The following is a 21,982-nucleotide window of genomic DNA, read 5'->3' as shown; positions in this document are numbered from 1 at the left end:
TGAATCTGTATTCACAAATAAAACTAATATAACACTCCAAACCAGAAGAATTCACTGAGTCCCTGGCAAAAGAGACATCAACAGGCAATTTTTACTTGGAGGGGTGCTCGTGTGTTTGTGAATGTGTTCAGGTGATCTGGCCGAGTGAGTGTGGTGTGCCTGTGTGAGTGATGGCGGTGCAGGTGACTGTGGAGGGCCCATGCTAAAACAAGCTTGTTGGCGTGAGGGCTGCTGAGTAGACCAGCAGGTGTTTGTGTGTAGACGGATGGAGTGATAGATGGTGGAGGAACAGGGGAGTGTGTGTAATGAACTGGGGACTGGGGGAGGGGACGAGGATGATAGCCGGTGTTGGCATGTGTCGCCATGCATCAGTGCAGGATGCTGAGAGTGTAAGGGGTAGAGGAGAGCACCGAGCAGAAGCTCTGCACCCCACAGCTGCATCTCCAGACTCCCAACCAGCTGGTCAGCCTACTTCTCCTGATTTTAAATTAATTTCTTAATGAAAAATGGCTTCCCGAAGGACCAGAAACATCTTAGTGTGATGCATGCCCATATGGATGGCTGCAGACAGGGTGGTGACTGAAGGCTTGAATGATGGAGGGGGGGAGCCTTACACTTAGCTGCAGCCATGACAGGTGGATGCACTGGGGCACACAAGCACAAGTATCCACACCATTTTCTAAAGGAGGAACTCCATCCGACTCAATGTTGGGTTTTGTGAGGGGGCTTCTTTTTTTCTTTTTGGATCATTTCACATCCCCCAATGACAAAAAGCATGGCATTGAGTGGGAGAAAAAAATTCCATAGAACACATTTCTTCCATTCACACCCCTTTCTGGAAAACACTACCTGTAAGTGTGATACGCCCACCTCACTACCCTTGCCAATGGTGAATGTTGTGTAAAATACATTTGTTAGTTAAACTGCAAATAAAAGGAGAAAAATGCAGAAAATAAGCCATGCATAAAACATTAAATTCAAAATCATTTACATCGGCTGGTTCTCGTGTCTTGCGAGCATTCTCAAAGTGCAGACTTTCTGTGATTTAAGATGCATGCAAGACAAAGATAAATACAACAGCTCCCCTGATAAGGGTCATTTAATGTCAGAGAGCATTTCAGTCATTTATGCCCGGAAATCATTCTGGAGTAAACACAAGTCAGAGCAAAACAGAGACAATTCCTGTCCTCAAAAAACTCAGCTGGCCTTTCCTACACATGCTCCCCATGTAGCTCTCAGCATCTATCAAAACACATCACATTCTCCTTTATTGGAGCTACACGGCGTTGATATCCTTATTCTGTCATTTCCTTGTGGTGCCCTTACCCAGGGCATCATGCAACCAGGCATTGTGTGTGTGTGTGTGTGGGTGTGTGTCTGTGTGTGTGTGTGTGTGTGTGTGTGACTTCTCAGGGAAAGGCTGACAAAGGCTGATGGGTATCTTTAGTTTTGGTTTCTTTGGCAGCATATCAAAAATTTATTATTAGTAACATTTATGTTTGTAAGAAATGTGTTTTGAAATAGAGCGTGGCAGGAATTTTCTATGCATTCTATGTATTTTTGTGAGTTTTAAGTCTTTCTTTCTGCTGGTGGTGGAAGGAGTGTGAGCGGGAGAGGGAGCGAGAGATTGGGGGAAAAAAAACGTGTTTTCTTATTTCTGTCCTTTTCTGTGTGAGTGTGAATGTTAGTGAATATAATTTATCTATAGTGGCGTTTTGTAATTTTATTTTAGTTTAGCGAGTGCGTGTGTGAGTTTGTGGGGCGGCCGACCGCGTGCGGCCGTCATGGCGGCCAACGCCGGCTTAACCGGGTTGAGCCGGAGACACGGGGTGAAGGTGGGAGCGGGCTCCGTGCTCAGTGTGGAGGAGGTGGCTCTGGCTGTGGGCCATGAAATCGGCCACAGCTCGGTGAAATCCGCTGCCTGCATGAACAGGGCGGTGGTGCTGTTCCTGGAGAAGGTGGAACAGGCCAACAGGTTGGTGGAGACGGGGATCACCGGGGGAGCAGTTCGTCCAGGTGACTCCGCTGACGCAGCCGTCGGCATTGATTACTTTGTCCAACGTGCCGCTGTTCATCAGCGATGAGTTCCTGGCGAAAGAACTGTCCCAACATGGGAAACTGGTGTCCCCTATTAGAAAATTACTGTCGGGCTGCAGGTCCCCATTGTTGAGACACGTAGTGTCTCACTGTAGACAGGTACATATGATCTTAAACAACAGGGCAGAGGAGTTCAACTATCGTTTTGTTGTCCGCGTAGACGATTTTGATTATATTGGCATGAATGCTGATTACTTAAACAGTGCTGATATTTAATTTTTTTCCAAACTGTGTTCTATGAAAAGGGGATCTGATTTATTTGGTGAAATATTACAACAGTTGTGTTTAATAAAACCTTAGAAAGCCAAAATATATTCATCTCACAGAAGCTCTGCAGTAGCTCCTCTGCAGCTCTCAGCTCTATCTCCTCTGGGACTCCACATGATCTTCCCTTCATCATTGCCGATTGTCCAAATCATTTTGCTTTTATGGACTTTATTTAGATGTGCAAAGGCTGCATATGTATTCAGCATATTACAACAGCAGCATTATTCTAAATTCTGTAAACATTTTAAGAGGCAATTGCAAATGTTATTATGGTGAAGCAGCAGCATATAGGTGGAGAGGGGTGGTTGCCAGTCACTTCTAACAAGATAATCTTGTTGCTCTTGATTTATACTTAATAGTTTTTTTTAGTACTCCAACTAAAAAATCTGATGAGTGCAAACTACAGTTATTGTTGTTGAGTACTGTATTTTCACGACTATAAGGCGTACCTAAAACACTGAGATTTTCTCAGAAATTGGCGGCGCGCCTATAATATGGAGCGCCTTGTTATTGGACTGAGTTCCAAAATCTGCTGTGTGCATTTGGTGGGTGCACTACAGTAAACGCTCCGCCCATCGATTAGTGGCACACCTATGTGTAAGGACTCCCTAAAATGGCACCGGTCAAGCGACACGCGTATGAGGCCTACTTTAAACTATGCGGCTGAAAATGACAATCGAGCAGCTGCAAGACATTTTAATGTAAATGAGTCCATGGTCAGAAAGTGGAGAAAACAAGAGAGTGAACTGCACCAAGTGAGGAAGACGAAGCTGAGTTTCCGCGGGAACAAAGCAAGATGGCCCGAGCTGGAAGACCGAGTGGAACAGTTGGTTGTGGAACAGTTGGTTGTGGAACAGCGAACAACTGGAAGGGGCGTCTCTACTGTCACCATTCGACAAAAGGCCAAAGCGATTGCTGAGGAAATGGACATTGAGCACTTCCAAGGAGGTCCGTCTTGATGTTTTCGCTTTATGAGGAGGCGGCATCTCTCCATATGCGCGAGGACAACTGTTGCGCAGTGGCTGCCCGCGGATCACCAGGAGAGGGCAGCCATCTTCCGCACCTACTGCCGCGACAAGATAACTGCGCCCAGCCACATCTATGAGGCAGGGCAAGTTATGCCACCATATGCGGGTGGATTGTAGACGCATGGGCTATGATACCGTCTTCATGTATTGGAAGAGCTTTCACAAAATCAACGCTGAACCGGAACCGCTCGGTGAGTCCGATTCAGATTATTAAGAAGAGGAATTCTGGATGTTGGACATTGAAATAGCGCAGCTGTTTAATTCAGATACAGAAGATGAATGTTTTGATGGGGGACACCAGTTTTTTGAAGATGATGGTTTTGTGGCGGAAGAATGAATATTTTGTTCAATAAATGTGTCGAAACTCACCGTTTTACTTCCATTGTCATTTTTTACTGTATGTTTTAGCATGCACCTAATAATATGGTGCGCCTTATGTATGTTTTAAATACAGAAATAGCACCCGTAACTGAGACTGCGCCTTTTATTACAGTGCGCCTTATGGTCGTGAAAATACGGTATTTACTAAGATCATGTGCATTGATGTTTCTGATTGCACTTTATCTCTGAGTAAGATAATGTAGGGTTGTCATTTATTGTTATTTATTGCATGTACTGGTGTTCAAATTTCTATTCACCTTCTCTTGCAACTGCTGTTTGGGAGGATGACAGGCATAATCATAACTTGTGCCTCTTCACGGATATTTGCAGGTAATTTTTTATTCAACCTGATGGAGCAGGTAGCAGCTGTTCTAGCAATGTAGTAAAAATCCTCGCTGCTCCAGGAGCATACAGACGTGATAATTTCACATAAAAACGGAAATGGCCTAATAAACTAATTTTATTTCAGGGTGTATAAAACTTGTGGCCAGTGGAACTACATCTGAGCAGTGAAGTTAGCACAAGGGGCAGCTGGGTTCAGGGGCAGATTAATACATTTACCAAACCCAGCTCAATGAGTCAGCTGCCTTGAGTATCACACTCTGTGGCTGTGCGCAGTTAGCATTTGAATATGAGTACAATTATCGATACATGATGGCTAATGAAAAGTGACACTGACACTGAGGACTTTGACCTTGTACCACTGTATTGATCTAGTCCATCATCAACTCAGTATGTCTTGATATTATAATAAAACATTCTCTTTACAATGATGCAAATAAAGTCTATTTATATAGAATTCTTCCACCGTCTTTGAAAACAGAAAGGACAAGCACAGGAAGCTACCTGCTCAGTAATAATAATGTATTAACAAGCAGAGCTGCCCCTCCCTATACACATAACACACTGTGCATAGGACTCCACGATCCATGGGCACCCCCATTTTTCGAACAAATTCAGCCTGAGCCCAGAGCTGAAGAAAACATGAGTAATCTAATACTGCAAGCGTTGCTGCGATGATTAAAAGCTATAGCCATGCTAGCGGTCTCCTTACCCGAATGAGGTAGCACTAAACTGCACTAAGCTTATATTTTTGGCACTATAGATCATTTTGATGTTTCCAATTGATTAAAACTAGGTAGAAGGAATGACAGCAGAGGACTGTTGTGACTTTATCAACAACCTGTCAATGCATATGTCTATGCTAACGTAGAAGTTTTGGGCTTCTTGTATGGAGGTTAAATGTCACCATCTCTTGGCAAATGGAATCAAAATTTGGGTTCATGAAAAAAATCCGTGGGGACAAAGAGCCTCTAAAAGATACACAAGATATAAAAGGTGATAACACCAACATAGAAATGGTAATAGAATGAAAAATAGCAAATGTGCACAATACTGAACTGTGCATCTATGGTGACTGAGGAGGCTGAGTCAGGGGTTTCATTTTAAACTGGGTAAAATATAAATAAATTCTGTGGGGTCCATCTTTTTTTTTTGCTCAGCTCTATGGAGTTCTGAATGGACACAGTTTCCATGGTATCCAGAGACAGCGAACAATTCATTAATTATCTAATATAACAGGTTTAAATGCACCTGGATTCTATTGCTTTACTTATGAGCTTTTGTGAAATGCATTTTTATTAGTTTAGTCGCAAATGAAGACGCAGGTCTGCATATGGGCAAAAATGCAATTCCTAAACCCAACCAAATCTTTTAAAATTCAGCCCAAACTGTTTTAAAATCATGAAACAGTAGCACCAATCAAATTGTTCTGTACCACACTGAGCCATCACTGTTGTGATACAAATGCCTTTTCTTGTATGTTTATATGTAAAGTGAGTGAAATGACCCTGACTATTGTTCCCACCTACATACTCTCATCTGTGTAAGACCCTGCTCAGACTTACAGTATTTTTGGGATTTATAACAAAATTGCGCTGTGGTCTACCTTCTGATTTTACACTCAATCTCCAAATTTAGGGTTGAAGTAAGAAACAAAATCTTTGGCTGCTGCTTCCTCACTGCAAGGTAAAGATAATTAGGGCAAGGCCCAGATCTTCTTAAAAAAGCAATTAATATGCACAGTTACTGTATCATAGGAATAAAACACATTATAATGCATCCTTTGCCGTCTTAATTGCCATTTGCTTTTACAGGCCTGGTGAGCATCAGGGCATATGGTGCAATAAACTGTATCTGTGATCATATGGATATAGAGATGTCAGACTTTAGAGGATTCTGGCAACCCTGCCACTGAAATCTGAATAAATGTATAATAATGCAGTCCCAGTGAGACCTAAATTAAGTCCTAAACTACATAAAAATTATGCATGTCTTCATCCAGCATGAACATGTTAATAATGCCCTGCTTTAGTGAAAATTTCCATGGTTGCATGACTAGTTGTTGCTTTTAAGATTATATTGGCTGCCTTGTTTTTGAGTTTCAACAGTGGTAGTTTCAGAGAGATTAGGTAAATGTGTCTTGGAAAACAACCAAGGAACCCATCCTGAAAATGTGGAGGAATATAGATTAAATGCATAATTCATGTCATTTTCGTCCTCTATGTTTGAGAATTCTGCGTGAATCTGGCAACATTTAATTGGCACAGAGATTGGGAAAAAAAACTGTCCAAATTGTAATTTCTTTCCAAAATAAAGCTCTCATTAATGTCACTGTAGTGTTAATATCTTGAATGTATGTACTGTACCTAAAAATCTATTATTCCTTATTCAAATTCATTTTATTTAATGTATATAAAAATAGGGCTGAGACGTGGAGGGATCGTTGTTCAAACCCTGGAACTTGATCTGTTAGTAGGGGGAGGCTATCTTCAGAGCACTGCGGAGGTACCCATGAATAAAGTACTAGAGCCCAAAATACTCACATGGGGCTGAGATGCTGGTGTACCTTCGCCCATGAGCAGCTGGGATAGGCTAAAGCACCCCCCAAGGCCTCCCAAGGGATAAAGCGGTTAAAAAAGGGAAACAATACTTTAATACTAATACAATGATACAGCGGTAACTGCAAACAGAATGTGATTCATCAGCTAGTCTTCCGTCCACAGTGTTAAAGTTAAGCAATAAACAAGAGCAATTCTTATCTTACTTCTCTTCTCAGTGAGTGCCGGCTAAAGATCAGCGTGCACTTTTCATTTGTAGCTAAGAGCTACAGCTATGGAACTCAACAAGGAGAGAAGAATGTGGGTCATTAAAGATGAGGAAACAGGCTCATTAATGTTTAAACCCTGAGCTGGCTCATGTCGTTACTCCAGTTCAATATGGGGGGGGGGGGGGGGCACAGATGACTATTGTGCATTTAGAAGGGATGTCATTATTATTCTGTCCGACTGTTAAAAACATAGGGGGAAAGGCTCTGTGTCTGTCTTGGATCAAATTCAGTGATCAGCAAGTCTAATAAACTGTTCTACTAGTGGTTTTGACTGTTTTGAATGTTTGTGTCCTTTTTATTTAATCATAGGTACTCTACTAAATCATGCAGACCAGATTTTTGTAGCAAGGATCGTAGATTTAGAGACACAACAGAAAACCACGAAATTAATTTAAAAAGAAATGTTCATCTGACAAGACCAAAATGACACACTTGGTTGTTTGATAGTATTCATGTGAAAATCGGTATTGTGAGACTTACTATAGTCGGTGTTATCACAAACAAAGGAAAGCAAAGACGTTAGGAGTGAAGGCAAGTATACTATCCTGATGTTTCTTTTACCTTTACGGTGCTTTAATGTGCTCATCTCATTGTCGGCTGATTTTAATTGCAGGGACAGACACTATAATCAGCTCAAGCAGTAAGGTGTCCAAGCAAAGACAGCAGCTGAGCTTCACTGTGTTTTTCTGCCACAAGAGGTAATCAAGTGTAATTTTAATAGACAACAGGGGTTTTAGGGTGGAAGGAGAGAGTGGGAGTACACAGTGAGGACTCTGAATCTGGTCCAGTGCTGTCAGCCATGCAGCCATTTTAGTCAGTGCAGCCGCAGCATGGTCCAAGCATTGAAAATGTCCCCACTGTGGGCCAAATAAAGAATTATCTTATCCGATCTTACCTAGCCATTGATACTAGATGTGGGGGAAAAACAAGCCTCTGCCCAGATAATAAGTTATAGCACGCAACATGTCAGTTCTCCACCAATCGGCTCATCTGTAAACAGACTTTAAAGAGGCATCATCTGGCTGATTGTTTAGGTCAGAGGTGTCAAACTCAAATATCCAATGGGCCAAAATTCAAAACTGGGACAAAGTCATGGGCCAACATTGGTATTTATTGAAAAAAATCTTCCTCCAGCTGTAACAGGGAACCTTTTGATATGGACCCAAACTAGTTTTGCTCAACAACTGAACATGGAAAAGCAAAGTTTAACACAATACAATTTATTATTGCACACATACAAAATCGAAATTCAAATTTAAAAAACATCACTGGCATTCATTTCTTCTCTTTTAAATTTCAACAGCAATATTTTGCCATTGTAAGTTAATGTAATGCCTTTTCATCTCTTCTACTTTTTGGCACCTTTGAGTCAAGCCAGGTGCTTGTGCTTGTCTTGGTTTTGCATTTTATAGCGTCATCTGTTGTTCTCCTTGTAATGCACATTGGCTCCACATACAACACAGACAGGTCCATCTTTTACATATCTAAACAGATATTCTGCCTCCTACCTGTTCTGCCTTTCCTTTAATCATTTTTCAGAGGGGTATAGCATTAGCAGATAAGGTCGCTAAGACTACTTCCTCTTTCTTGGTGGTTGGCAAGCCACAAATTGGTGCATTACGACCACCAACTGATGTAGTGTGAATTTTCACACCAAAACACCAGCAGAGCATTCTGGTATTAGCACATGCGCTTTAAGCGATAATACCGGCGGGCCAGCTCTAATAGTCAATTGGTATGGCTTCGTGGGCCAAATCTAATCACATCACGGCAAATTTGGCCCACGGGCCAGAGTTTGACACCAATGGTTTAGGTCACATACAGGCCAGTGCTATTTTCTTGTTTGTCTTCCTCTGCATGGCTGGTAGCTGCTACTAAACTGCACATATTTTTGATCCACAAATTAGACCAAACAGCACAAAGGTTGCACACAAATTCATTGTATGGAAAATGTCAATGCAGCCTACCTTTAAAGAAACTACACAGCACATGAAGATTGACTGCCCTGTTGTGAGAGCATTTGTCTTTAACGGGCCATCAGGTTCTCTTCACATAATGTACATTTTTATGATTCAGAAGATCATTTGCATCCACATTACCGATTGTCAGGATTTTTCTTTTAAGCTCATATTCAGTACTGAAAATCTCATAGATTACCTGCAAAATTGGTATTTTAAATTTGATTAGAATGAGAAAAATGGCCAGTGTAATGTATGACCTTGTACACCACTCATGATTCGGCCAAGTGCTTAAATCAAAGTAAACCAAACCTCCGACCTCTTGTTTGAAGCCATTTTACGTTTTCATCTGGAAGGATTAGTCAGTTCTACAATTGAACGTAACTCATCTTTATTCAAAAAGCATCTGTCACAGTCAAGATTTCATCTAGGTGTTTTACAGACAGAAAGCCTGACCCCCTCCAATAAGCAACAGCAGAAAGTTAACACTTCCATTTCATCAGGAGAAATCTTGAGCAGAATATATTATACATATGTAATTTAATGATTGATTATCCAAGCCCATCCCCCCTTCTTTAGTTTTGCACCCTAATTAAAATTACTTTATCATTTGATGTATGCGTCTCTATCCATCCTTCCCGCTGCATTATTTCCCCTTCTCCACCTCCTCAACCAGTTGGCCATCAACAGTAGGTCCCTCTCATATGAGTCTGGTTCCACTCAAGAGTTTAAAAAGGGAGGTTTTCCTCCTGTTAAGTGTTTTCCTTGCCACTGTGCAAATTTGATTTGATTTTTATTTTTTTTTAAAAAGCAGGAAAGTCACAGAACCACAGAAGGTGTGTAATGTGAAACACAAAAGCAGAAATAAAGAATCAAATGATCTTGCTGTAGCATTTACATACATAAAGAAAAGCAATGAAGAGAGACAACTGCATCAGATAGTTAATGCAACATACAAACGTCTATATAACAGGTGAGCAGTGGTTGACATATCACTAACAAATTATGACTGAATGCTGATAAATTGAGCAGGTGCAAAAAGTGTGTGGGTTGAGCCTTTTCCTTTTAAAACAATTGGGAGGTTTTAAAAGACATGACTTACAGAGCAACAGAAGCTGCTTGGTATTTATGTAACAAACACAGAAAACACCACATCGTTTCCCCAAAGCTCCCCCATAATTCCCATCCCCTTAGTAGATGCCCAATTTGTCCCAGAAGTCACACACATCGCTCCTGGTTTCCATTTGGGCATGCATATGCACGGTCAGGTTCATGACCAGCCAGCCGCCGCTGTTAAGATAACGCGGCCAAGCAGGCAGACGTTGTTCTCGGCAGAAAGTCGTCTGCTGGGCACGCGAGGAAGGGTCACCGTTGTGAGCAAAGGTGCCCCAGTAGCACAACATTCGATTGGACAGCAGCTTCTCTGGTAGCGACAAGGTGAAATTTGTCACCGGGGCAGAGTCAAAGACAAAAGGGAGCTCGGCGCCGTGGCAGACATGCTGGTAGCAGTAGGTTAAACCCGACCATACCCTTGGATCTGACATCACGTGGTCAAACACATACATCCAGACCTTGCTGCCGGCTGACGTGCCAGAACGTGCCGACTTCCTAGCTGGACATAAGAAGATGTAGTCTGTAACGATCTGGAGAGAGTAAAAGGAAAGGACAACTTGTGAGAAATGGAATGAATTTATTGTGGCAATTTCCATAAATGATCCGATTTATGCATTTGGGGTCCCCAGAGGACTTTACAAGTGGCGTATTAACTACAGCAATACTCAGTTGCTCACCACCGAATTTACTGAAATCAATGCAGTCTCACCACATTGTGCTAAAAATCCCCCAAATGAACAACGTTCATGAGAATATACGCCCGTTTTAAATTAGTTATCAATACAATGGGGGTGGTGGGAGCTCATTCTCTTGGGAAGTGGGCTGAGAAGCAGAGGGTTCTTGGTTCGAGCCCCAGCAGGTAAAACATGGAAGGTGTTCTGGTAGTAGAGGGAGGTGCCAGAACACCTTCAGAGCACTGCCAAGGTACCCTTGACCAAGGTACTGAACTCCCAAATGCTCATATAGGGCCCTGCGATGAACTGGGGACTCATCCAGGGATGGACCTGCCTTCACCCATCGTGGATCCTCCCCATGACCCAGATAAGGAAAAAGTGATTAAGACGACAAGATCAATGTAAAGATGTTATTTCTTACAAAATAGATGTCTAATCTTTTAAGTGTTTCTTTTTTTCTTAAGAATTTCAGAGTATTGCCATGGTGCAAAGTTGAGAAATGTAATTTTGAAAGATTTTTTTTCTTAGAGGGGGGTTGGGGGTGATTCCAGGGCTCATTTGCTGGAGTTATTTTTCATTTTGTGTTTTTCCAAGGCAGATGTGACTCACCATGCCGTCGGGGTTTTACATAAGATGCTCTTGCCTTCTCACAGATACATCCATTTCACCTGTCACTAAATACATATTAAATGTCAAACCTGTGAGCGTTTAAGGCTTCTTAAACAAATGGACCTTTCTTTGTGATATGTAAGCACTACATCTCTATAGTCCTTTAAACTATGTAAATTGTATACAACACAATCCAGTTTTTTTTTTTTTTTTAAAGATTTTTGTCCAGCATCATTTAGAGAAATGAAAATACAAACAAAATAAATCTGAAATTTGGCATGAGAGGAAGCAAAAGGAAAATGAAGGTAGACGGTCTGTCTTCTGTTACCTGGAAACCAGTTTGTCATGTTCAGCAATACTTGTGCCCACACAATCCCATTTGTGACATCTCAAACTAATCAAGGCAATAGTGGGAAGGTGATGGAGACACACAGATCCGCTTCATCTTCCTCCTCACTTCAACATTTGTTGCAATGAAATTTTACAATCAAGAGGAACTGAATATTAAATGATAACTTTGTTCTGACTAAAATGATTAATATCCCACAACGAAAAATGGGGGGCTAACATCACCCTATCCAGATCCTTAAAAACATGAAAAGGCAAGCTTGGACTGCATCACAGCTAAGGATGTAAAGCAGAGTATCAGCAATTGTTTTATTCTTTTTTCAGATATGACTGATGATACCAGTATATCTCTCAGGAAATTAGCACACCTGAAGCTTTAACAGCTACAAATTAGTGAAATTAGTCCTTCACTTCATAACTGAACCAAAATGATGTTATTTGTATTAAATACCTGCACATAGGCTGCTGATTTTGAGGAAGGGGACATGAATCACTGCATTTGAATTGATACCATTTTGTCCTTCCCCGCATCTTGTCACACGGATGCTTTCCTTCCTCTGAGCGAGCAGATTCACGTTTGTAAAGACCCTTCTGTAATCTCAGCTTCAACATAAACATGTCAGTGCTCCCAGTAAAGGGATTACAGGTTAAATCAATACCCTCCTTATATAGTTGTAAAGAAATTGTTATCTTTTTCTCTATAATCCTAAACCTTAAATGACAAAATGGAATTGGTCAAAATATTACCATCAGAGTGCAATCATGACCTCATAGGTCCGTTCTTGTTGACCTTTACATTATATTTGGACCCATCCTTCAGTTTCTGACCATTTGTGTTGCGTTTTTTAACACAAATGGTCAGTGCGTTATTGACAGTTAAACAACCTTTTTTTCCGCCCAGTGCTGTTGCTCCCTCAATTTCTCAGTTTTTCCCTAACCACTGAAATGTTTACCATTATCCTAAATGGATATTTTCACCTTTGGAGAATCTTTCTGTGCCAAACGTAAGGCACAAAAATATCCTACCAAGTTCCAAAAAGCACGAGACATGACCAAAGACGCCCTCATATCAAGAACCATCTGCAACAGACTCTGCAGCCGTCCCTTGCTACACAGGCGAAGTGTGCGTCTGTGTCTCTGTGGGTGTCTGACACATAGTCAGACACCATGATTGTGATTTCACTGACTCTTCTCACTGTGAACTGTGACTGAATGCTAAATATGTCCAGGAGTGTCACCTCCTGACTCCCCTGTAGGTCCCCAAAGCTCCACAGACTTTGTATTGAAATCACAGAGAGAATGGTGTTGTGTCATGGTGATCCACACCAGCTCTCAAAATAGAAAAGCTTCAGTGTAATGAAATCTGTAACTTGTCCATAGTCTCCACTGTCCCTACAAATATCAGTAACATAGGAATTGCTTCCCACTGTGACTGATGGGCTCGATCTGACCACCATCTCCCGACTAAAGTTGGTCCACATACTGACACATGTCAATGAAGGAAGACAAATGACTAAAGGGTCCATTTTAGAGTCAAGACCCCAGGAAAGTTGGCGCTAGGGCTCCCTCTGATGGCAACTTCTGGGTAAAAAGGGAACGGTATCGTTACATCCACAAGTATCTTACGCAAAGAGGGACACGTGAGAACTATCAGTCAGTTATGCAGCAGTTCAAAGCATTTTAAGTAAATAAAATCACATCACACCTACAGATAACTTTTAATCAATCTGCATGTTGTTGAACTGAGGAAACAGGAGTAGAGAAAACCCCCAGGCAAACCTTACATAAATAGATTTCTTTGTAATGTTTTGTTTCATAAGAACACACATTCAGTAAAACACAACCAATTGGACAGAGAATAAAACATGCCAGTAAAACTTGGCCAGAGATCTAGAAATATGAAAGTAGTTAAGAGAATACTACAAAAGCCAATTTTAAATCTGCGTCATAACCGTAATTGTATGCAGGTATTTTCTACAGCTTTTGGCTCTATCACCATCACAAAGACAGTGTGATTGTTTTGGAAGCCTTCCTACCTGAGCTAGCATCCCTCTGTGGTCTGCCTCCCTGTACAGGGGCAGATATTTACGCAGGATCCCAATAGCATGTTGTTTAAAGATGGCCGTGATGTATACAGTGCTCTCCACTGCAGAGACGGGCTTGTGGAAGACGCTGTACACAAAGATCAGCCCCTCTTCTGAGGTCGTACCTGCCGGGAAAAAAGGAAACACAGGGTTCACAAAGGGGTGGAAAAGATGAAAGCGGACGTGTCGCAAAGCATCTGTGGGTGGCAGGCCAGGTATTAAATGCGACAGTGTAATTACAGTAAATAAGCAATATGCCAGTTCATGGATTATTATTATAAATATGAAATATTAAAATGAAAAATATAAAATGAAAGACTATGAAACAATGTTAAACTGATCAAAAGCTGTCTAATATCTTATAACAGGTATCTCGAAATCCGGGTGGACCAACAATGTATAGTGTAGTGTATATAATGTAATAGAAAATTTATCTGGGTTATAATGTATGGCGATTTTTTTACTTTCTAAATTTAAATGTCTTAAATTATTTATTGAACTTTTTAATAATGATGTCATTTTATTGATTTTGGTGTGTCTTACCCAACAAAACCGACTTCTCTTTCTGCCAGTGGCCCTTCTGGAAAGCAGTGACAGTTTGCTCTTTTATCAAGTCACCATCGATGTATGGACCCCACGTCTCAAAAACCTCCAGGAACTTAAAAGGGTTCACAATTTTGGAACCTGAAACCCATCAGTAAAACACATCACTTAAATGGGAAGAATTCTACAGTCAAAACTCAATCAGACATTCCCAATTGATTCAAGTCACTTTTGTGTGAATGTGCAAGATTATGTGTAATTGGTCATTCCAGTGAGTTAGGCTCAGACCAGTGCACAAATAGTGCAGACCCAGTCCTCGAGGGCAGCATCCCAACCGGGATTTCTGTCTTAGCAGGTAGACAAAGGTCTATCCTGGGACCACAAAATCCTTGGGGAAAGCATTTGCTGCCTGGTAGAACAGAAAACCACACTGGATTGCAGTCCTAGGTTGTCAACTGGTCTCACTCTGGGATCTACAGTTTCCTGTGATCATTAAGTCGCAACCCACGTTTGGCGTTTCTGATTCTCCTCAATGAATGAAAATTCAAATTTTAAATAAACCATATTTACGCCTTGCCATCTTTCCTCGTAGCAACACAAAGTTGAAGCATCAATCAAATAGTAGTTACCATGGCTACACTTAGGCTGCTGAAATTACTGTCACAAAAATGTTTTTTCCCCTGTATCTTTTGCGAACAACATAATGTTACTTATGATATCACATAGTGAAAAGTTCTGCGCGTGTTGATGGCGTCCTACTTGTTTTCATCTGTGCATTAAGGACAGCCTGAGGAGTGAGAGACAGCAGACAGACAATGTTGTTCACAGAGCAGTTGGTCTCCTTAGCAAAATCTTTTCCCAGCTTCAGGGCATCATGTCTGTGAAAAGGAAGATGGGAAATGAAACTGCAGTGTGGAAAAAGACTGGTGGGGGAGCATTGCAGCAAGGTCAGAATAAAGAAACTGTTCACTGAAAAACTGCACTGAACAAAAATAATCAAGATAATATTACAGTAAATAGACAACACAATGGTAGAAAATTACAAATACCCAGATTTACCAAGAGGTGCCAAGCTAATAGCAAAACCAATGAAAAATATGCAGAAAATGTAATTATTACATAAACAAGTATAATCTTCCTTTAGTTAGGCCAAATTGGCTAGTTTAAATGGAACATACAGATTTCCTGAACTAGTTATACTGGGATGGAGGTCAAATTGACTGATTACAGTAGAGTGGGACTGGGCCGTACTGGGCCAAAGAGAAGAAATGGACTGGTTCTAGATTTGGATTATACTGGGGAAGACAATTTTTGTTGTTTGGTCTGACAGCTGTTTTTAACTCATTTTAGGTGCGGAATCCAAAACTGAACTGAGTTTTTCCTCCATCACATCAAGTTTTTGAACAACAGGATCCCCTATAGTTCAAAGTACCCCCTATAGGATATTGATAGTACTGACCTATTGGGAACTGCGCACACACACACACACACACACACACACACACACACACACACACACACACACACACACACACACACACACACACACACACCTCATGCTACTCTCAATTGTGACGGCACAAACAAGTTCCCACTCAGCTGTACTGTAGATGAGTCCAATCCTAATCAGCAGGCAGGTCTTTCTACAGCTAATCAGTGGAATTTTGCTTATCTGCAGAGCAACCTGTGGTGAAAAAAACTTGACGTGCTAGAAAAAACTGACTAATTTTGGAATCAGCATAAAATTCTAACTGAAGAGAATTTTTTCCCCCAAACTGTTCCCCAGTGTTAAGAGTCCAAGCTGGTTCCTCACCTGCTCTTCAGAGGGATGGAGAATGGCACACTCTGCAGCATAGCCTGTTTAAACAGAAGTTTACTGCTCTGGATCATCAGGTGGAGACACACTGACTGAGCACCCGCACTCTCTCCGAATACTGTAACCTGACAATAAATGCAATGAGGAAGACAATGTTAGCCATATTGCTATTGTGGGGAAGTCCCTGTGAAGGCTCTTTATTGCTTCTGTAAAAATAAGCTTACATGTAATCATCACAGGGGAGTAAACTCAGGAACCAGGTCATGTGCTATGACCTACTTTATATACTATAGATGTGTCTCTGCATCAACAGACCGACTTTACATGATCAACTCCTCATCAAGCTGGTCCCAGGAGCAGGCATGGCACATTTTAGAACTAAATTGAAATGTTTCGGCTCCTTCACATTATTGATAATTACATGTAGTCACCAGCCAAAACTCCTCAGCTGTATCTTTTATTTTAAAGATGAAAATCTAACATTTACATGACAAGGAGACACGCAGCTATTTTATCCTGTCAGTCCTGTTGATGGATCCTTTTGCACACTAGCTTAACTACTGTTTTTGTGCGTTTGCTTGCCTTGCTAGGATCACCTCCAAACACAGCAATGTTCCGCTGAACCCAAACCAGAGCCGCTTGCTGGTCCAAGATCCCATAATTCCCTACAGCAGAGGTGTGAGCATCTTTTCCAGAGACAAGGAAACCAAAGGCACCTTAAACCATAAATCAGGTCAGAGGATTAGACATAATAGATTCTGGCAGAGCATTTGTTTCCTCTTCGTTCTTCATTACCATCATTCTCATCTGCTGCACCCTCTTCTGCTTTCAGTCTCGGCCAGTCAAAATAATCTCACACCCCCACCCCCACACTATTATTTAACTGGAGATTATTGCTTTTCTTATTCTGATCCCGAAACTGGAGATGCACTTATGTACAAAATATAGAGCAGGCACAATAACATTAAATTTGCTCGCTTTGTTACAACTAATCAACCAGCACATTTTCCCCAACCCTCTTACCTAATCGATACTCCATGCTCACAACAACGGTGTGTGTGAAGTTGCTGATGAAGCGTCCGTCATACAGCGGCTTGGAGGCAGAACCGGCGATGAAATCCCCACCGTGGATCCACACCATGACGGGTAGAAGGCTCTGCAAGGGGGCGTTGAAGTCCACGTCCAGAGGGACAAAGACGTTGAGGTAGAGACAGTCCTCACTGACCTTTTATTTGGGGACATTTCAGGAAACGAGAGGTGTAACTTGTATTTTTTTTTTTTTTTTAATAAAGAGGTACATTATGTAGATTACACGGATTATAGTTAGAGATACAGTTGCTGCTTTGTAAGAAGATTATTCTAGGTATGTTTAAGGCCAAGTCTGTTTAACTGAGTGGAATTCCTTGGCCTGTTCCTGAGCCGTTTTTGAAATGTACCAGTATCATCAATGGCACTGATGTGCTGGTTTGCAGGTATGATTGGGGTTCAGATCAAGAGTTGCACATCAATGCTGTTCAGGTTAGAATCTTAGCTTAGTTATGGGGTTAACTGTTGTCATACAATGGGAAACGTAAACATGTATATAGTGTATAAAAGGAGATGAATTGTTCCTTACAGTCCGAGAACACTCTGCTGCAACCGGTCCACTGCAGGCCTGCATGCATGCTGCCCTGGGGAAGGAGGCATCGTAAACTTCTTTCCAAGGCGTCACCGGTCTGGGGGGCTTCCAGCGATATGCCCCGACAGGTGGGTCTGCATATGGAATTCCATAGAATACTTGTGCTTTATCCACTGTTACTCCCTTCATCTTGCCATCTTTTGTTAACACCATGGGACCAGGAGCCTCATTTGCATCTCGCCTGGACAGTGAGTTCTTGGTTTGCTCTAAGATTGGGATAAACTCTGGGGGTCTCAGCCTCTTCTGGGAGTTTATCTCAAAGTCTTCATTTGCCAGATATGGCTCATCTCTCACCAGCAGTCCAGGCTGGAATCGTCTCAGAATGCTGACAAAGTCGTCATTTTTCATCCTCTCTCCAAAGGTGAATCCTAGTGCGCATAAAAGCAGCAAGCAGTGCCGTCTTTCCATACTGGGTTTGAATGCTCAAACTTCCCAAGAAGCTGTCGAATGGTCCAGTTCTAAAATTCACAGCCCCCACAAAAAAGCCACGGTCTAAACCCCTCCATGGGCTGGTCACCCTTGTGACTCTGATTTCGTTAGTTGCTTGTTAGGATTTGCAAGACAAAAGCAGCAGTGTGTGAATGCTGAATAGTGTCCAGTAGACCCTAAATGGCAAGAAACAGACACTGTGATGCAGGACAACTAATACGGGACACATCGTCGTCCCTTTACCTAATGGAATCACAAAGTCTCAAGCAGAGAGTAAATGATGAGTCACTTATTTCATCTCTTATTCTGTTCTTTCAGTGACTCCTATTTGGTCCTCTTGAATCATGTCTTTTCGTGTCATGCGACAACATTGTCACATGACACATGTGACAAGTCTGTAAAAAAACGATTCAATAAATTTGGGCATGGCTCATTTTCAGCTTTATTTTTCCTCCTCCTAGGTATCACGACACCATGAAAACTAAAGCTAGGGTCAAAGAGAGGCTGTGTGAGGCTTATTCTCACATGATATGAACAAACACTTCTGTTCTTTTAAACTTCTTGTAAAAGATAATTGCAAATGGAGCAAACTGCAATTACCTTGTCAAACCAGAGGCAGTTCACGTGACCACACTTTCAAATGAAAACCTCAAATAAAGTTCTGTGCTCCAAATGACCATTGTTAATATTCATCGGGTGTCTTCTAATGCTTACTTAACATGTATTTGTGACACAGGAAACAAAAGCAGTCCTGGGGGGGGGGCAACAGAAACTCTTGGGAGATCGGCTATTTTTTGTGTGTCTGTTGGACTGTGAGTGTTCTGGGGATACAGTGTTTGGTGAGCTCTGCCACAATTCTGCTGCCATTAACAATCCACTAGGCATTTGCTCTCAGTTCATAAAGCGTATGCTTATGTTATGTGACAGATTTCCTTGCTTAACCATCTGCATTTCCTCTATAAGATCTCTGGGAGCTATCTTCACCAGAAGCAAACCAACTTTTCTCCTTTCTCCAAGTGTTATTAGCTCCACTGATTTAGGCATTTATAGCAAGCTGTAGCTCCACTACCATTTAACACAGTACGCCACTTAGGAAATCGCTGCAGTCGCGCCAGGAAATTCTCATCTTTGATTACACTTCCCCAGAGGAACCTCGGTAGAGTGAAGCAGTTTGAATTGCTCAAGTCAGTGTGATCTTCAACGTGATACCACCGTTTTGTATAAGTTGTTTACCTAATTCTGAACAATCTTCATAAATCAGATTTAGATCATGAACTCTACTAGCTCGCTCACAGTTAAGAAGTGACTCTAAAATTGCTCTGTAGTTTGAGATAACCTGCAGTTTCCACTTTACATGCCCAGTGACTCCCCAGTCCGATGGCTATGTCTAAATTATTATCAATGCAGTTGGCTGCAGCGAGATACTCTTTTACGTTCTCACCTACTAAAAACATCAGGCCATAATTTGCATTTCTTGGAGAGGATGCAGGACCAAATAGATGGACTCGGACTCTGCTTATACCTCCATTTTCCTACCAAAGAAAATGCAAAGTTTCTGTCATCTCATCAAAACATCCAACTGAGATTTAACCAATGAAACAGTTTTCTTATCTCTCATGAGCTGCTTGAGATGAGATCAAGCGGGGTTTTTTTCATTTTACACTCCATCTCAATTGATTCAATTTTATCCATAGCCTTTTCAGTGGGGAATCTAACAGTCGAATCAGCATTTGCAGCAGTAATTCTGAATACACAAACGATCGATCACACGGACTCCAAAACAAAACCTGCAATATCCACACCTATTGCGTGTAATCACGACTTCATGGATTCCCGCGCTGAGCAGCAAACTGCATCGCAAGTCCTGTCGTCATCAATCAACACAGAGTCAACACGCCAATTTCCATTCAGCGGCAACCAGTTCAAACTCTTTTGTAACAACTCCAAACCAACTTAGTTTGTCTAATGTTACTCACAATGTTACACGACCATCAAACCATTTCGTCGCTGAGAGACTAAGAGGGGAAAATTCTTACCTAAATTCTTGGACGCGCTGGTTAGTCAGTGAAAATAAATCATTTCCCGCTCATCAAAAGCGCCACTCCCGCCGCCATTTTCTCAATCTCATAAATTACCCAGGTGAGTGCTGATTTTACCACCTGGCTGACGCAACTTCATGTGACCCGCATTACCGTTCGTAACCAAAAACCCTAAACAAAATTATTTGGCGCCTACTTGGCGATTGTTTTGGTAAGAAACGCCTTTTCACAGACAACAATTCAATTAGTCATTTTATGTTTACTCCAAGGCTACAGCAACTATCATTTCCATATGTCATATATAACACTGGACTAGCAATTTACATGTATTCTGAGACTACTACTACTGCTAATAACAACAACAGCAATAACAACAATTATAGTAATAACAATAACAGTAATACAACCACTAATAATAATAACAACGACAATAATAAGAGCCTTGGTAGCTCAGTTTGTTGGGAACTGGGCGGAGAAGCAATGGGTTCTTGGTTTGAGCCCCACTGCATACAAAACATAGTAGTAGGGGAAGGTTTCAGAGCACTGCCAAGATGCCCTTGAGCAAGGTACCGAACCCTAAACACTCATATAGAGCTGACAACTCATCCAGGGGTGGACCCTATACATTTGCCCATTGCGTACCCTCCCCGTGACTCTGAAAGGGATAAAGTGGTTGAGAAGAGGAGATGATAATAATAATGATGCAACTTACTATAATGATTATTCTTTTTGACATACATTTTTCTGTTTTTTGTGGCAGTTGCCAAACAGTTTGAAGGTGCAAGAACTGGAGTGTGGAGCAGAATTTTTTTGTTTTGTAGGTCTAAATCCTACTACGAAGCCTTGTCACACCCTAAATGCAATATACTCTGATATTCTCTTCAATAACTCTGTAAAAATAAATGGTACCTTATTTTGTTTAAGTTTTGCTTTTATTGTGAATCTCTATGCCCGGTGCCTTTGATGAGACACTGGACATGTTTCACCTTTTCACACAAACTACACTGTTCACAATTTCTTGTATCATGAAAAAAAAAAGTGCCATTTAATCCCGTAGGCACCAGTCTCATTCATGATATGAGGGCTTCCTCCTTGTTGCTCGTTTGGCATTCTCTCAGTTCTCCTACATTCTTTTTAATGTTATAAAACTGTCACCCTTTACCCTCTCTGTACCAATGCTTCTGCCATTTGCTCATCTTGTATCCAGTGCAATGCCGTAGAGATGGCTAATAACTCACCTGTATATACCGATATATTATCATTCTTTTATTTAGTCCCATTTGTAACTCTGGAACTACTAAGCATAACTTACCATGTTTTGCCCTGATTTGGATACAGCTGTGTATACTTTTTAAAAAACAGGATTTTTTTTTTTTTACTTCATTTGCACTTTTTCCATTTATCTTTTTCCAATAAACTAAACTCAGTACTTGCATCTTCCAGTATCCAAGGTGGGATGGCACAGAGCGAGACTGTCTTACTTATACTCACATCAGCAATCCTATTCTCTCTAATCTGGCCTTCAATTGTCCACCCAAAACCATGTGTCTTTCTTTTTTTCCCCTTCTCTTGGCATGATTTTAAAATCATCTGAGTTGGAAGATTTTTTTCTCACCCTAAAAATCATATATCCTATTAAGATCTTGTCCGGGAGAGTCTAAGGCATTTGATTTTATGGACTGTTCCCCCATAATACCGAAGATATCTATTCTCCTGATTTGAATTTCATTATCATTTTAAAGTAAACTT

General features: G+C 41.3%; 1 protein-coding gene across 1 annotated transcript; it reads right to left on the bottom strand.

Moving 5' to 3' along the window:
• Window positions 1–9,269: 9,269 nt before the first annotated feature.
• LOC101068542 (cAMP-regulated D2 protein) lies at window positions 9,270–20,363 on the bottom strand. The gene is made up of 9 exons (XM_003972652.3): window positions 20,231–20,363; window positions 17,703–18,370; window positions 17,111–17,312; window positions 16,670–16,803; window positions 16,085–16,212; window positions 15,031–15,149; window positions 14,272–14,412; window positions 13,681–13,853; window positions 9,270–10,543 (listed from the first exon to the last, which is right to left on the bottom strand). The coding sequence occupies exons 2-9, from the start codon at window positions 18,171–18,173 to the stop codon at window positions 10,091–10,093; spliced, it is 1,821 nt and encodes a 606-aa protein (XP_003972701.3). The 5' UTR covers window positions 18,174–18,370; window positions 20,231–20,363; the 3' UTR covers window positions 9,270–10,090.
• Between the last annotated feature and the right edge of the window lie 1,619 nt (window positions 20,364–21,982).

This window comes from Takifugu rubripes, chromosome 18 (genome assembly GCF_901000725.2).
Source record: "Takifugu rubripes chromosome 18, fTakRub1.2, whole genome shotgun sequence".
Classification (NCBI taxonomy): Eukaryota; Metazoa; Chordata; class Actinopteri; order Tetraodontiformes; family Tetraodontidae; genus Takifugu; species Takifugu rubripes.
The sequence above is the reverse complement of the archived record's forward strand: the minus strand, read 5'-3'. Positions and strand labels throughout refer to the sequence as shown.

Coding starts and splice junctions, on each gene's coding strand:
- LOC101068542 (XM_003972652.3), bottom strand. CDS start 18,173: ATGGAAAGACGGCACTGCTTGCTGCTTTTATGCGCACTAGGATTCACC. Junction 16,213..16,669: donor TTGGAGGTGATCCTAGCAAG/GCAAGCAAACGC, acceptor ATTTATTGTCAG/GTTACAGTATTCGGAGAGAG. Junction 15,150..16,084: donor TCCATCCCTCTGAAGAGCAG/GTGAGGAACCAG, acceptor TCCTTTTCACAG/ACATGATGCCCTGAAGCTGG.